Source organism: Podarcis filfolensis, assembly GCF_964270895.1.
Source record: "Podarcis filfolensis genome assembly, chromosome: 12".
NCBI classification, from domain to species: domain Eukaryota; kingdom Metazoa; phylum Chordata; class Lepidosauria; order Squamata; family Lacertidae; genus Podarcis; species Podarcis filfolensis.
The window spans coordinates 50,177,082-50,193,603 of record NC_139614.1 but is presented as its reverse complement, the minus strand read 5'-3'; the positions used below and the strand labels follow the sequence as shown (position 1 = coordinate 50,193,603).

The following is a 16,522-nucleotide window of genomic DNA, read 5'->3' as shown; positions in this document are numbered from 1 at the left end:
CGGAGCTGGACCTCAGTGTCTGGGCTGAACGATGGGGTGGAGACACTCCTTCAGGTATACTGGGCCGAGGCCATTTAGGGCTTTAAAGGTCAGCACCAACACTTTGAATTGTGCTCGGAAACGTACTGGGACCCAATGCAGATCTCTCAGGACTGGTATTATGTGGTCCCGGCGGCCACTCCCAGTCACCAGTCTAGCTGCCACATTCTGGATTAATTGCAGTTTCCGGGTCACCTTCAAAGGTAGCCCCACGTAGAGCACATTGCAGTAGTCCAAGCAGGAGATAACTAGAGCATGCACCACTCTGGCGAGACAGTCTGCAGGCAGGTAGGGTCTTAGCCTGCGTACCAGATGGAGCTGGTAGACAGCTGCCCTGGACACAGAATTGACCTGTGCCTCCCTGGACAGCTGTGAGTCCAAAATGACTCCCAGGCTGCGCACCTGGTCCTTCAGGGGCACAGTTACCCCATTCAGGACCAGGGAATCCCCCACACCCACCCGCTCCCTGTCCCCCAAAAACAGCACTTCTGTCTTGTCAGGATTTAACCTCAACCTGTTAGCCGCCATCCATCCTCCAACTGCCTCCAGGCCCAGGGATTCAAGTGCAAGTACCAGGAGCCTGCAAAGGAGAGCGACTCCGTAACGCTGTGGCACTTGAGAGTCGTGTTTTTAACTGGAGATGTTGGAGGGAGGACCTGGGACCTCCTGCAAGCGTTTTCCCACGGATCAAAAGGTGTTTCCCAGTTATCAGCAGAGAGGGGGCAGGGGGGCAATGCTAAGAGCAAACATCTCCACACAAATGGCAGCTGTTAAGTTGTGGGTGAACCTATCAGAGGACACAGCGATTCCTCAGACAGCTCTTGTTTATTCACAGGCCAGAACAGAACTGAACTGAAGAGTTCAGCCAGCCTGCTTATATAGAGCTCCAGTACAACGCAACAGTAACCACTTTCTGTAACTATCCAATCACTGAACGTCACTTTCAATCCCTTATTTGCATATGTGGACCTGAGTGAAAACTATCTACAGTATCCCCCCTGCTGGCCCAGTGTGAGAACTTCAGAACATAACAGCAGCAAAGGAAGCCGTTCCTCTTGGGCTGCAGCAACACTGCAACCACAGAGCAGAGCGCGCTGCCATTGGCTAGGGAGTCAGTACTGGGTTCAAGTCCACACTCGGCCACCATGTTTGTGATCTGCATCAGAGAGCAACATACAGGGATGTGTTGATGCTTGCTATTAGCACTAGGCTGTATTGCTATGAGCAATACGGTCCTGCTGTTTTGGCTTCCACCCAATCACCCCTGGGGAGGAGGATTTGAATGGTTTTATTTTACTTATGCAACTGTAAAATAAAATAAAATAAAATAAAATAAATTGGATGGGGACCAGGTCAGCGATCATCAGCCTAACTCTTCCTCACAGGGTGGTTGTGAGGATAAAACGGGAGGGGGAGAATAGGCCAATGTATGCCCCCCCCATGAGATCCTTAGAGATCTAGGAATCTAATCCTCTGCTGCTTGGCTTTCTCGCGCCCTTCATTTCTTTCAAAAGAGAGGGTTAAGGGGATGGAAGAGAGAGAGACAGTGTGGAGCAGTGGTTAAAGTATCAGACCTGGGAGACCAGGGTTCAAATCCCCACCCGACCACGAAGCTCACCAGGTGCAACCTTCGGCCACTCACTCCGTTTTCTCCGCCTAACCTGCCACGCAGGGTTGTTTAAGGGAGTTAAATGAGGAAGTCAAAGAATTGGAAGAAACAAGATTTACCAACTATCAAAGAATGGCAGATGAAGATGATGGACTATATGGAACTTGCCGAACTGACTGAGAGACTCCGAGACCAGAGAGAAGAGACGGTGGAAGAAGATTGGAAGAAGTTTAAAGAATATTTGAAAAAATATGTTAATATTTAAATTCTAGAATAGCTTTGGAAGTGGATATAGGCTGTAGGGTTAGAAGTAGAAGGTAGTGTATTTTAAAACAGTATTATTTGTAAGCGATAAAATGTGAAGATTTTTATGGTAAAAGTAAGTGTGATTAAAAAAATGGTTAAAAATTATGATATATGTAAACTGCTAAAGATGAGGTAAAATGAAAATCAGATGGGGGGACTTGGGGAAGCTCACTTAACAATGCTTAGAAAAAATAAGGATAAGACAAGAATTTGTTTGTATTGTTTTTTTCTGTTTGTGCTGTGTTTTTTAGTTGTGTTATAAAATGAATAAAAAAATGGGGGGGAATGAGGAAAGGGGAGAAACCAGTTCTGTCCCCTCGGAGCTCCATGGAAAACAAGACAGGATATAAAAGCAATAAACACATTAAGTCAGTGAATAAGATAGGGGCAGAGAAATATGTGGGGTTCTCCCACGCTCCAGGTTATTAAAAAGTACAGCATGTCCCACGAAGAGAGATGCCATTCCAGGCTGGCAGGCCCTGGAGCCTTTCAATGTCCTTTTCCACTCCGTTATTTTACAGCCAGATCCACTGTGACCTCGCTTGGCTGTTTCCAAAAAAGCAGGGGTGGTGCTTTGTCTCTGTGTGTGTGTGTTTTGCCTGGCTCCCTTCTCGCTGCTTCCTCACCACATCCAAAAGCTGCTCATCGGAAAAATGCCACAGTCTTGGCATCATTCCTCGCAGAGATCCAGCGAGGCGAAGGAAAGGCTCCGTTATAAGGATCCTGAACGGCCGCCGGCCATTCAGGGCGTCAACAACAGCAGTGGCACCCAAAGCAGGGCACCTCATCTGACCCCGGACCCCGGAGGGCGCAACGGGTGTGCTTGGTGCTGCACTTTGTGGGGCTCTGGGGTCTCGAACCAGGAACGCACGGGGCTCAGCAGCATGCGCCACCATGGACGTTTGCCACAAGGGGGAGCCGCTCCGTACCTCGCAGCCATTATTCTTGGGTCTCAGCCACCATCTATGCAGCCGATAGACCCTGCAGCCGGGCTCTGTGTGACCGAGCCCCAAGTAACCCCTTAAAATCTGACTGCACGTATGGATGCACCCAAACAGGAGGCTGGATCCTGCCCCCGGTATATGGAAGACTATGAATGTAATCTACTAATAGCTCCACCTGAGCAAACAATACAGTATTGGCCTAAATATAAGCCTCACTTTTTTTCTTTTTCCAAATTCCAACCGTGAAAAGTTAAAGCGTGACTTAAATTCGCGACCTTACAAAAATGGGCTTTTACTGCTGCTGAAACAGACGTATGCTAAAATGCAACGGGTGTGAGGGCCTGCAGAATTTTAAGGGAGCAGCTTATATTTGGGCATTGTCTTTTTTCCTCCTCATCCCCCTTGAATTTGGGTGCGGCTTATATTCGGGCCAATACGGTATTTGTGCACATGCACACACACACACTGAAGATTGAACTTATCTTTTTTTGTTTTTAAAAACCTTACTGCAAAGTACCTGAAACTCTGCTGTAAAGACAGACAAATTCTGCAATTCTGCTTTTCATTTCGAGAGTCGTTTTTCTTCCAAGAGACTGCTATCAAAACTTGAGGTGTATCTCTGCCTGCCCCCCTCCCCCCTCCTTATAATCATGAGGACCAGAAAGTTGCTTTGTTTAAAGGAAACAAAGTTTTGGTTTTCAGTATTTCCTGTCTTGGGGGGCCTACACCGCAGCCGTGAAAGTTTTCCATTCGGCCCAGGCATGCCATAATAATAATAATAATAATAATAATAATAATAATAATTGCACTTATCGCCATAGTGATTTATTTAGGACAACTCAGTAAAATCCAGGCCTTGGCCTCCATAATAATAAATAATAAAGCAGCCCCATAAACCCTGTGTTGAGCATCGGTTGTCCCCATTACAGAAGGACAGGAAGTTTATGGGTTCTGCCAGCAACAAACTTGCATCAGTTCCAAATTCCATTGGGTTATTGGTGTTTGTGTGTGGCACAGAGAACTGGCTGGCAGTCCAAAGGAAAAAAAAATATTGTTAACTTTGTTCGAGTACAAGAAGAGTCTGCAGTGACTCGATGTAACAGCACATTTTGTTTCAGAAGGAACCATCCCAGAATTCTGGGCACAGTCTCAATGGCAACGTCGAGGGAGGAAAGCTTTGACAATTAAGCAGAAATTACAGGCCCCTGGTTTGTGTCAGCAACTGGGGGAATGTGTGGCAACCTACCCGCTTCTCCAGCAAAAGACTGGGGCATTTGGTGGTACAGGGAAAAGAGCAAGTTGCCTCAAGGCATAGCTTGTCGGTTGGACAACTGGATGGGGTCAAATCTGAAGACCTTGAGAGCAGAGATGCTGGATTCGGCCCAATGCCTATTTAGTCCAGCATCCTGTTCTGACAGTGGCCAGCGAGATGCATATGGAAAACCTGTAAACAGGCCAAGAATCCATCAACACCTGTGATTCCCCAAAACTGGTATTCATACTGCTTCTGACAGTGACGATAGATTTATCTAATCAGATAAATCTCCGGCCATATACCCCTGCCCAGCGACTGTGCTCATCAGAGTGTTGAATGCTGAGAAGTGTGCTTAGCTTGCACTAGAAACCGGGCTTTTAGTGTTTCAGCTCCAGCCCCCTGGAATCAGTTGGTTCTTGAAAATAGACAAGGAAATCCACCACTAAGGCACTGTTACTGCATCAATGGCATATTGCAGAATACACTTTGGGGGGGCTGGGGACTGGAGCGGCCCCCTGTTTTCGGAAGCGAAAAGGTGGCTGTCACTGTCCTGGCAGACTCTGTGGGAGAAAGAGAAGCTGCGTTTCACCGACCTGTGGAATGCTTCCGTGTCCTCTCTGCATCTTTGTACAGGGACCCCAAGATATCTCCCATCGATTTGGAGATCCTCATCTCGTGCTGCTTGCTGTTGTTGGGTTGCAGAGACTACGGGAGGTACGAGAAGAGAGAGTTGTTAGGTTTCAGTCTCCTCCGCAGGGAGGGATGCTTAAAATATTCCAGGCATACGCATGAGTGCCGAAGCCCAGGGTCAACTGGGACTCCCTGTCCAGAACATAGCTGTCAACTTTTCCCTTTTCTTGTGAGGAATCCTATTCGGAATAAGGGAATTTCCCTTAAAAAAAGGGAAACGTTGACAGCTATGGTCCAGAAACATATCGCTGGACCCTAATCTGTAGTGGCTGGCACCCATGGGAACTGGTAGGGCGGAAAGCAGGGAGCCCAACAGTAGGGGGCGCCAGAGCCAACGACAGGCAGAGCTAATTTATTCATTCTCCAGTGAAGGAGAATCCACCACTTTCCAAGGTCAGCTGTTCCACGGTCAAACAGCTCCTACTGTCAGAAGGTTCTTCTTGCCTGGTGTTTTATCAGATCCTCCTTTCTTGTAACTTGAACCCATATCTGGGTTGGACTCCAACTCCCATTGTCTCTGACGGAGGGCAGAAGGAGGCTGGTGGGGAAATGTTCCCTTTGCACTATGGGTCAGTCTTCACTAGCCCCAAGGCTGGGGAGCCTGAGAGATTTTGCTTTGTCCAAAGTGGCTCAGGAAGGCACACGAGGAGACTTGCTCTCCTGCCAGAAATGGTGTTTTCCAGCTTCAAAATACAGTGGTACCCCGGAAGTCGAGCGGAATCCGTTCTGGAAGTCCGTCTGACTTCCAAAACGTTCAAAAACCAAGGCACGGTTTCCGATTGGCTGCAGGAAGCTTCAGCAGCCAATTGGAAGCCACGTTGGACGTCTGGGTTCCAAAAAAAGTTCACAAACCAGAACACTCACTTCTGGGTTTGCGGTGTTCGGGAGCCAAAACGTTCGTCAACCAAGGTACGACTGTAATGGCAAGGGGTTTGTCGCTGGACCCCAGGCAACCATGGAAGGTGAGAGGGAGACAGAAAGATTTGGTTCTGGTGGGTGGGAACTAGAGGGTGCAGGCTTGTGTAGAGAAATATCACACTACCACACAAAGTTCATGCCATGGGGTTGAATCTAGGGCAGGCACGTCCAACAGGTAGATCGTGATCTACCGGTAGATCACTGGACATCTGTGGTAGATCACTGGTAGATCACTGACTCCCCCCAAAGAAGCCCAAGAACTTCGGCTCCCCTAAAAAAGGCTAAATATTTTAGCTCTGCAGCCCATAAAAAGAAGCTCAACAATTTTGACCTGAACCCCCAAAAAGGGGGTAGATCACTGCCGGTTTTTAACTCTGTGAGTAGATCGCAGTCTCTTGGGAGTTAGCCACCCCTGATCTAGGGAATCCAAAGGGAAATCTGTCTAGTTAAGCTGAAGAATTAATCGCAATAGACTTTTTGCCAACTGGGCTGGGTTTTGCTTGAGGGCTGCTAAATGCTAACAGGACGGCAATTTCATCATCCAGGGGCTGTTCAAAAAGTGGGGTGGAGTAAAATGGACTCCAAAGCAGAGCTGAGTGAACAAAAAAAAAACCCTGAAATGACCAGATGCCAGTTCTAATGTGTCCCTTGCGACATATTTGCCACCTGATACATCATTAAAACACGCAAGAGCGTTTTGACTCCCTGGGACAAGAGCATCACATTTTGTAAAGGTAAAGGGACCCCTGACCGTTAGGTCCAGTCGTGACCGACTCTGGGGTTGCGGTGCTCATCTTGCTTTACTGGCCGAGGGAGCCGGAGTACAGCTTCCGGGTCATGTGGCCAGCATGAGTAAGCCGTTTACCTTCCCGCCGGAGCGGTACCTATTTATCTACTTGCACTTTGATGTGCTTTCGAACTGCTAGGTTGGCAGGAGCAGGGACTGAGCAACGGGAGCTCACCCCGTCGCGGGGATTCAAACCGCCGACCTTCTGATTCGCAGGCTCTGTGGTTTAACCCACAACGCCACCCGCGTCCCCATCACGTTCTGCTTTGTACACAAATGGAAGGAGGAAGGGGGTGGTTGGGGAAAGCGCAGCCGCTCTCTCACGTTTGTTTTCTTTGCCGTTTTCACAAACACTTTTAGGCTCTTCAGAGAAGGGCTGAGGTCCAAGTGTTCCACTGCCCGGTCCAAGTCTTCCTGGGATTTCAGGGGAATCAGGAGCTGGGAAAAGATTGAACAAACACCGTTGTTGCAGCTGAGGTACAAACAGAGGAAGCCAGAGAGCAGCCAGGGGCTTGGGAACTGGCGGGGAGGTGGGCAGTTGGACCCGGGGCACAGCAAAAGGAACCCGAGGCCCCCGGCAGAAAATAGCAGCCAAACATCTGGGGGCTTTGACCTTTTCTTCCAAGATAGCATCCCCCCCGGAGGAATCGGATAAAAGTTATCAAAACAACGGCCTGTGAAAGGGAAGGTGCAGAAGCGCTGCTGGCTCCGCTGGAGGGAAGACCTGTGTGGAAAAAGTAAATAAAAGACTCCAGAGACTTGGATCCGACTTGCAAAATGTTACCCACCAAGAGAGGGACACATAAACTGCAAACGCAGCATCCAGCTGCTCTTGCGTAGTTTGTCGGTTTGAAAACAAGACAGGCGTGCTTCTTAAAGGCAGCCGCTTCTGAACGCTGGGCTGCAGGGAGAGAACTCTTAGCATGCCCAGAGAATTAAACTGGTTATTGAATTCATCAGATAATTGCAGGTTCCCCTGCAAGCCCTGAGTGTTGAACCACCAAGGAAGCTGCTCATTGTGTCTCTGTGTGATTCCCTGCTCTGGGTTTTGTTTCCTTCCAGGTTTGTTCAGACGAGTGACTCATTTAGAAAGAAAAAAAAGAGAGATGGGCTCCTCTGAGAGCAAGGTAGGAGAGTACTTATTTTGGATATAAAAGCTGCTCCAATTTCAATTCAGAAAACAGTGTGCTTTAGCTATCCGGTCGTGGAGGCACAGATTTCATTTGCGATTATTATTGTTAGGAAAACTTACATCTAAAATAAACACCGACGGCAGCTCACAATATAATTTAAAAGCCGATCAGTCCACAAAGAGGCAAAACTAACATGCAATTTAAAAACACCAGGGAGAGCAGCTAAAAATTTGTAGAGTGTAATAAAAACCACTGAGAAGGGCCTCTCCAAACGTCCCAACCAATTGTATTTCTGCTGTTGAGACTGGGATTCGAATCAGGTCCTCTTTTGCACTTCCCAGACTAATATATGGATTGGAACTCAATTAAAGAGAGGCCTCATAAATGTTCAGAATGTGAAGCCAGGCCTTTGGCTGACTGACATGCAATGCCCTTTTAAATGTGTTTGTGGGGGGCGGGTATTGTTTTGCCTCTGGTTTTACTTTTATTACGTATTTTGTGTTCTTATTCTGCATTTTAATGTTGTGGAGCACCCTGTGATTTTCGGACGAAGAGCCATATACAAATTTAATAAAGAAAGAGAACAACGGTTATCCTTAAGATTTCGCACTTCTTCATAATTTGCGTTGAAGTTCTCTGCTCAAAAAAAGGTACTGCAATGCTTTAAAATACATTTATAATTGTGTGGATGGAGATGATGTATGTTTTTAAGCATGTGTTTCGTAATAAAATGTTTTTTAAAAAAACACAAATTGTGTGTGGATTTCTTTTTTTTTAGAATAAAATCCACAGGTAATGCCAAAATGGGGCAGAACAGACTTATGAATATGCATATGTGAAAGTAACATGAAGTTAGTTTTGTGAACAATGGGAATAATCCACCCATTCCAACTTTGTATTTGAACATTTCCCCACCCCTAATCAGTCTGGCCTGGAATTTGGAGCTGAACTTTGGGGGCAGTTCCCTGGCAGTCCCCTAACCTCACCCCCCCATCCTCCACCCCCAAACCTACACAGGCCTTCCAAAAAACTGCCTGTGCTTGGAATAAAATGTCCTACGGACTTAGGAGCCTCTCCACCAATGTTCCATGTGGTCCCGTGCCCGGTTATCGAGACGCCAAAAAAAGAGACACCGTGTTTGAAAACTTCTGCCTGTGGTCCTTTTGCCTAATTGCTTGTGTCTAGCAAGAAGGTTTTCTGCCTCGCTTGCCAACGAGGCTGCTCTTTACATGAAAGTTCCCTACCAGACACGGACCTAAATATAGACACACGTAAACCAGAGAGAGAGAGAGAGAGTTGGCAGGTTGCAGGCTCAGGAAATGGAGCAGAGCTTTCTTACAGCCGGTAAAACTGAACAGCTAAGTTAATGAGCCAGGGCGCCCGTGGCAGGGGGAGAAGGGGGGGGCACGATTTGCTGCGTGCTGATTCATCACCTCGCTAAGCTTCTCAAGGTTTGAGCCTGTGAGGGTGAAGAAGACAGGTGTAGGATATTAAGAATGGTGGAGGTGTCTTGGCCATCGTGCTGCTGCTCCCATGCAAAAACACATGTTTTTCAGCCTGAGAGTAAGAAAGAAAGCAGGTTACGGGGAGTTCCGTAGGTTTCCAAGCGAGATTTACATTGAACTGGGGGGGAGGGTGGCTGGGGAGCGGGGAGCCTACCTGAGATAACAATAAAAGCACCTTGAAAACAATTTGGATTAGATGATGCAACTCTATCGACAATTCCAGCACAGATGAAACAGGGGAAGATCTCCACATAATGATTAAAGGTAAAGGTACCCCTGACTGTTAGGTCCAGTCGCGGACAACTCTGGGGTTGTGGTGCTCATCTCGCTCTATAGGCTGAGGGAGCCGGCGTACAGCTTCCGGGTCATGTGGCCAGCATGACTAAGTCGCTTCTGGTGAAACCAGAGCAGCGCACGGAAACGCCATTTACCTTCCCGCCGGAGCGGTACCTATTTATCTACTTGCACTTTGACGTGCTTTCGAACTGCTAGGTGGGCAGGGGCTGGGACAATGGGAGCTCACCCAGTCACAGGGATTCGAACCGCCAACCTTTTGATCGGCAAGTCCTAGGCTCAGTGGTTTAGACCACAGTGCCACCCGTATAATGATTACAATTTATTAAATGTCTGTATCGCCCGTCACCTGAAGATCCCAGGGCAGTTCACAATAGAAAGATACAAAAATACATACCGTAGTAACAAAGAAAAGCAAGAGCACCTGCTCTCCACAACACACACAATTTAAAAGGCCAGATAAGTTTAATGAGCCAAAAGCCTGGGAGAAGAGGAATGTTTTTGCCTGGTGCCTAAAGCTATGTAACAAGGGTGTAAAATTATTATTGTTTATTTATTGTTCCTGTTCCTGTTGTTGTTGTTGTTGTTCTTATATTTATATCTTGCCCATCTGGGTTTGTTGGAAGGTATTTGGTAGGTGCTGAAAGAACAGCAGAGGTGGAACTTGTCTAATATTTAAGGGGAAGGTGCCACAGAGCTAAATGCCCAATTGCTAAATTGTGCAGAAAGGGTCTCCTGTTCAGGTGGCATTTGCAAGCCTCTCCCCAGGCAGAAAGCAAAGCAAAAAGGTTGTGCTGCCCTGGTGCTCGGCTACATCAAAGCAGAATATGGCTCCTGTAGCTTCCATAAGAGCAAGGGTTAATTAAGCAGTTTATCATTATTGTTTATTAAATTTGTTAGCTGCTCTTTATCCTGCCCAGGGCAACCCAAAGCAACTTGCAAGCAAATTAATAGACCCATTAAATGTTAGGTGCAAGGAAAGCTTTGGCAGGTGTCGTGAATGGCTGAGAAAAGGTGCCATTGTACCCAATACTTAATTTATACTTAACAAGATATAAAAGGTAAAGGACCCCTGGATGGTTTGTTGTTGCTGCTGTTTAGTTGTTTAGTCGTGCCCGACTCTTTGTGACCCCATGGACCAGAGCACGCCAGGCACTCCTGTCGTCCACTGCCTCCCGCAGTTTGGTCAGACTCTTGTTTGTGGCTTCGAGAACACTGTCCAACCATCTCCTCCTCTGTTGTCCCCTTCTCCTTGTGCCCTCCATCTTTCCCAACACCAGGGTCTTTTCCAGGGAGTCTTCTCTTCTCATGAGGTGGCCAAAGTATTGGAGCCTCAGCTTCAGGATCTGTCCTTCCAGTGAACACTCAGGGCTGATTTCCTTCAGAATGGAGAGGCTTGATCTTGCAGTCCTGGACGATTACATCCAATCAAAGGTGAGTATGGGGTTGTGGCGCTCATCTCGCTTCCAGGCCAAAGAAGCCGGCGTTTGTCCGCAGGGAGCTTTCCGGGTCATGTGGCCAGCAGGACTAAACCGCTTCTGGCGCAACGGGACACCCGACGGAAACCAGAGTGTACGGAAATGCCATTTACCTTCCCGCCGCAGTGGTACCTATTTATCTACTTGCACTGGAGAATCTGGTCTGGGACCATAATAAAATTCATTTCATACTTGCACTGGGGTGTTTTTGAACTGCTAGGTTGGCAGGAGCTGGGGCAGAGCAACGGGAGCTCACCCCGTCACACAGATTCAAACCGCCGACCTTCTGTGCGGCAAGCCCAAGAGGCTCAGTGGTTTAGACCACAGCGCCACCCACTCCCTAACAAGATATATATACAGTTTGATTTTTAAAAACCCAGCCAACAAGCTCTAGGGAAACTTTCTTAGTTTGCTGTAACCCGCCTTGCAGAGAGGAGATTGTTTTAAGCACACACACATACAAGAAGAAAGAAAGCAAACCAACCTCGTTGTTGGCGTATTGCAAGTCCATCATCTGCCCAAAAGCGTCCATGGCTTTCTGCAGAACTTCTTTGAACTTAACTGGCCTCTGGAACTGCATAATCCTGCAAGGAAATAATAGACGTTTTGTTATTTAAAGCGTTGCTCTGCCTCTGCTCCGTAATGTGGGGCAACAGTAGATTCTTCCCTTGCTTTCACTTCTGAAAAGCAAATACACATAACAACATTGCATGCAATTAAATTAAACTCAATCAGTTTTAAACAAATTAGCATATTGTTAGTACGGGTTACTCCTTTTGGTTTTTAAGGATCCTGAAGGACAGGCAGTTTCTCTCTGTACGTGTGAAACAATTAATGGAACGGAGAATGACTGTGGGCTTTATACGATTTAACGAAGCACAATGACACACATCAGTCTTCATGCAGCCAAGGAAGGTAATAATAATAATAATAATAATAATAATAATAATAATAATAATAATAAAATTATATTTCTATCCCATCCTCCCCAGCCAAAGCCGGGCTCAGAGCGGCTAACAACAGCAAAAATAGCACAATTTACATAAAACCACAGTCAATTAATTAAAATACATTCTACCTTTTCTCTCCATCGTGGTCAAATTTGATCCTGGCATTCCGCAACTGAGGAACGAAAAGAATTAGAAACCCATTAGCTACACAGCCGATGCAGCGTAGTGGCAAAAAAACGTGGGCTAGACAAATCTGGGAGCCCCTGACCCAAATCTCCACTTTACGGCGCTCTCACTAGAGGTTTTAAGTGAGCCAACTTCGGCCTCAGTTTGCCTCCCCTCCATCTGCAAAATGGGGGGAATAATAGCAAGCTGTCCTGCTGGGTTGCTAAGAAGCTCCAAGAAGGAGAAAGTACACCAAACACTTTGAACGTTCTCTGAAGCAGGGATTGGGAACCTCTGGCCCCTTAGACAAAGCTTGACTCCAACTCCCATCAATCTTTGCCAGAATGGCCAATGTTTAGGGATGAAGGGAGCCACATTCCAAGAAAACCTAGAGGCCCAACACAGAAGAAAACTGCTCTAGGTGTTATTGGAGTCTAATCCCCCATTGGGAAAAGAGTACGACAAGGCTGTACAGTGGTACCTCGGGTTACATACGCTTCAGGTTACATACGCTTCAGGTTACAGACTCCGCTAACCCAGAAATATTACCTCGGGTTAAGAACTTTGCTTCAGGATGAGAACAGAAATCGTGCAGCGATGGCGCAGCAGCAGCAGGAGGCCCCATTAGCTAAAGTGGTGCTTCAGGTTAAGAACAGTTTCAGGTTAAGAATGGACCTCCGGAACAAATTAAGTTCTTAACCCGAGGTACCACTGTATATTGTCTCCCTGCTTATTTAACTTATATGCAGAATTCATCATGCAAAAGGCTGGGCTGGATGAATCCCAAGCCGGAATTAAGATTGCCGGAAGAAATATCAACAACCCCAGATATGCAGATGACACAACCTTGATGGCAGAAAGTGAGGAGGAATTAAAGAATGTTTTAATGATGGTGAATGAGGAGAGCGCAAAATATGGTCTGAAGCTCAACATCAAAAAAACGAAGATCATGGCCACTGGTCCCCCACCTCCTGGCAAATAGAAGGGGAAGAAATGGAGGCAGTGAGAGATTTTACTTTCTTGGGCTCCATGATCACTGCAGATGGTGACAGCAGTCACGAAATTAAAAGACGCCTGCTTCTTGGGAGAAAAGCAATGACAAACCTAGACAGCATCTTAAAAAGCAGAGACATCACCTTGCCGACAAAGGTCCGTATAGTTAAAGCTATGGTTTTCCCAGTAGTGATGTATGGAAGTGAGAGCTGGACCATAAAGAAGACTGATTGCCTTCTGGATGCTTTTGAATTCTGGTGCTGGAGGAGACTCTTGAGAGTCCTATGGACTGCAAGAAGATCAAACCTCTCCATTCTGAAGGAAATCAGCCCTGAGTGCTCCCTGGAAGGACAGATCCTGAAGCTGAGGCTCCAATACTTTGGCCACCTCATGAGAAGAGAAGACTCCCTGGAAAAGACCCTGATGTTGGGAAAGATGGCGGGCACAAGGAGAAGGGGACGACAGAGGTCGAGATGGTTGGACAGTGTTCTCGAAGCTACCAGCATGAGTTTGACCAAACTGCAGGAGGCCGTGGAAGACAGGAGTGCCTGGCGTGCTCTGGTCCAGGGGGTCACGAAGAGTCGGACACGACTAAACGACTAAACAACAACAACCCACCATCAGCCCCAGGTGGTGCAGCCAATGTCTAGATGATGATGAGCGTTGTAGATTCAACAACATCTGCAGTTCACACCAACACTCCATACCAGAAGGGTACTTTGTTGGAGATCTGGCCCTGGCAGAGGTTGCAGGGGAACGGTGCCAAGCGCCTGGCAAGCCAGCCGAACAAGGTCAGTTGGCTGTGTCTGTTGTGACAGGTCGCAAGTGGTAACAGGCCCATTCTGGACCAGAGATCTCTTTGCCGGGTTTCCAGAAAAGAGTTCTAGAGTTCTAGAAGGAGCAGATAGCCAAAGTTTGTAAGCCTTAAGACAGGCTTCCTCAAATTCGTCCCTCCAGATGTTTTGAGAATACAATTCCCATCATCCCTGACCATTGGTCCTGCTAGCTAGGGATCATGGGAGTTGTAGGTGAAAAAAAATCTGGAGGGCCGAGATTGAGGAAGCCTGCCTTAAGAGCATAGCTGTCAACTTACAGATTTGAAAATAAGGGACCAGCAGCCTCGAAAATAAGGGTTTAGCAGCCAAAATAAGGGATAAACAATTACTTTGATAAAATAAATATTTTGTTGCATGCAAATGGCTTTAGATACCTATTAGGTCCATAAATTACCATATAGCATATATTCAACACAAAAAACAGCAACAATTTGTTGTTGACTAAGCACAGCTGGACACAGAAAGGGCCCCATTACCTTCAGTAGCTTATTTAAGGGACATCATCAATAAGGGACAGCAGCAGGACATGGCGCTGGGATAAGGGACTGTCCCGCCAAATAAGGGACGCTTGACAGCTATGCTTAAGAGATGGACATTGGGAAGGCCTGGATGATGCCATAGGGGCACAGGAAACTTGGCTAGTTTGCCTATTCTGCTTTCCAGAGATGAATCTGCGAGCGATTCCTGGGCCTTAATATGAGTGGAAAGTTTACATACTACAAATGGATCGCAGTCCTGGTTTCCCAACACACCCTAGAGTTGCAGTCCTGCAGTCCTGGGGTTTTTGCCCCTCCACTTCATAGGCACAGGCAGTTGGGTATGTGTCAATTTCGGCTTCTCTTGGTTTCTCATCTTTTGTAGACTTAAACTCAGTTCAGTTCTCCACACGTCTGCATCAGTTCGCAATTCTTTTTTTTTTAAGTCCTCATGAAAATTCATCAGCATTTTAGTGCAAATTTCTTCTAATATGCAATTCCCCCCCCCTTGCAATTTATCCTAATATACATTTTTTTTGCACAGCAATTTCCCCTGATGTAATGCAACTTGGTACGTTTATTTTTAAATGCACATGTGTTCATGCATATTTTATATTATTTAAGAAAATGCATATATTCCTTGATTGTGGCAAAACTTCTAAGTCATGGGTAGGCAAACTAAGGCCCGGGGGCCGGATCCGGCTCGCGGACAGTCCGGGAATCAGTATGTTTTTACATGAGTAGAACGTGTCCTTTTATATAAAATGCATCTCTGGGTTATTTGTGGGGCATAGGAATTCGTTCATCCCCCCCCCCCAAAAAATATATAGTCCAGCTCCCCACAAGGTCTGAGGGACAGTGGACCGGCCCCCTGCTGAAAAAGTTTGCTGATCCCTGTTCTAAGTGTTTTACAAGCAATTACCCTAGTAAATGGGTATTTTCGTGGAAATTACACGGCTAGAGAAATGCACCGCAAATTTCGAAGCAGTGGCTGAGTTTGGGTTTCTGTGACGCTTCAGAAAGTATGGATTTGGTAGGCTCACCTTTCAACACGAATGGGACTGAATTTCCCCCACATCCCTAGCAAGCGTACACATTCCTTGTGGCCTGAAACCAAGCAGCAAAGCCCATTGGTTGGAGGGGCCCACTATTAATAGATTTTTCAGAAATAAATAAATACAGAAATAAATTACAGCGTCATCTCTCTCCTCCCTTCCTTTCTTTTCTGGGTGGAAAAAAAAATGTATTCCCTACCCTGGATAAAGCAGGCCTTGGAAAAATCAGCCACACGTTGCTTTCTATCAAATAAGGAGAATTCCTAGATGGGCGAGTGGGGTGACGTCTCTTCCTGAAAACGCTCCTTATCTTTTACTCATACTTTGCCCAGAGCGCAGTTGGCAGTCTCCATGCTCCCATCCTACACTTCATCAGGGTTTTGAAGAACTTGAAAACTGCCACTATTTTGTGACATTCTGGTTACGGATACAGCTTTTAAAAAGGAAAAAACCTACAAGGAGGGTGGCAACACCAGAACAGGGCCTTCTCTGCTGTGGCTCCCTGTCTGTGGAACGCTCTCCCCAAGGACGTTCGCTTGGTGCCTTCATTATACACCTTTAGGCGCCCGGCAAAAATGTTCCTTTTTAACCAGGCCTTTGGTTGATCTGATTTACCGTATTTTTCGCTCTATAGGATGCACCGGACGATAAGACGCACCTAGTTTTGGGGGGAGGAAACAAGACGAAAAAAATTCTGAACCCCAGAAGCCAGAACAGCAAGAGGGATCTGGCTTCTGGGATAGCCTCTCACTGTTCTGGCTTTGGGGACAGCCTTTGAAGCATCCGCAGGGCAGCGGGGTGAAGGCACCCGACTGCCCTGCGGAGGCTTTGCGCAGCTAACCCCAAGCTAGAACAGTGAGACGGAGCACTGCGCAGCGCTCCGTCTCCCTGTTCTGGCTTTGGGCTTAGCCGCGCAGCCTGCATTCGCTCCATAGGATGCACACACATTTTCCCTTACTTTTTAGAAGGGAAAAAGTACGTCCTATAGAGCGAAAAATACGGTACATCCTATGCCCTATTGAAATGTGTTTGGGGGGGGTGATTGGGTTGTTGTTTTTATTTCAATTATTTATTTTGTGGTTTTATACA

At 46.8% G+C, this 16,522-nt stretch overlaps 1 protein-coding gene across 2 annotated transcripts in view; it reads right to left on the bottom strand.

Annotated features, from left to right (window-relative positions):
- Nucleotides 1–16,522, bottom strand: part of LOC310746046 (mitogen-activated protein kinase kinase kinase 3-like) — a 109,419-nt gene that overhangs the window by 26,953 nt on the left and 65,944 nt on the right. For both annotated transcript variants that reach the window (XR_014540476.1, XM_083579672.1), the window contains exons 4-7: nucleotides 12,037–12,080; nucleotides 11,443–11,542; nucleotides 6,873–6,986; nucleotides 4,747–4,858 (exon numbers count right to left, since the gene is read on the bottom strand). Coding sequence is in view for 1 of the 2 variants with exons in the window: in XM_083579672.1 (XP_083435798.1) it covers nucleotides 4,747–4,858; nucleotides 6,873–6,986; nucleotides 11,443–11,542; nucleotides 12,037–12,080 (370 nt within the window). In the remaining variant the exon portion in view is untranslated. The remainder of the gene's footprint in view (nucleotides 1–4,746; nucleotides 4,859–6,872; nucleotides 6,987–11,442; nucleotides 11,543–12,036; nucleotides 12,081–16,522) is intronic.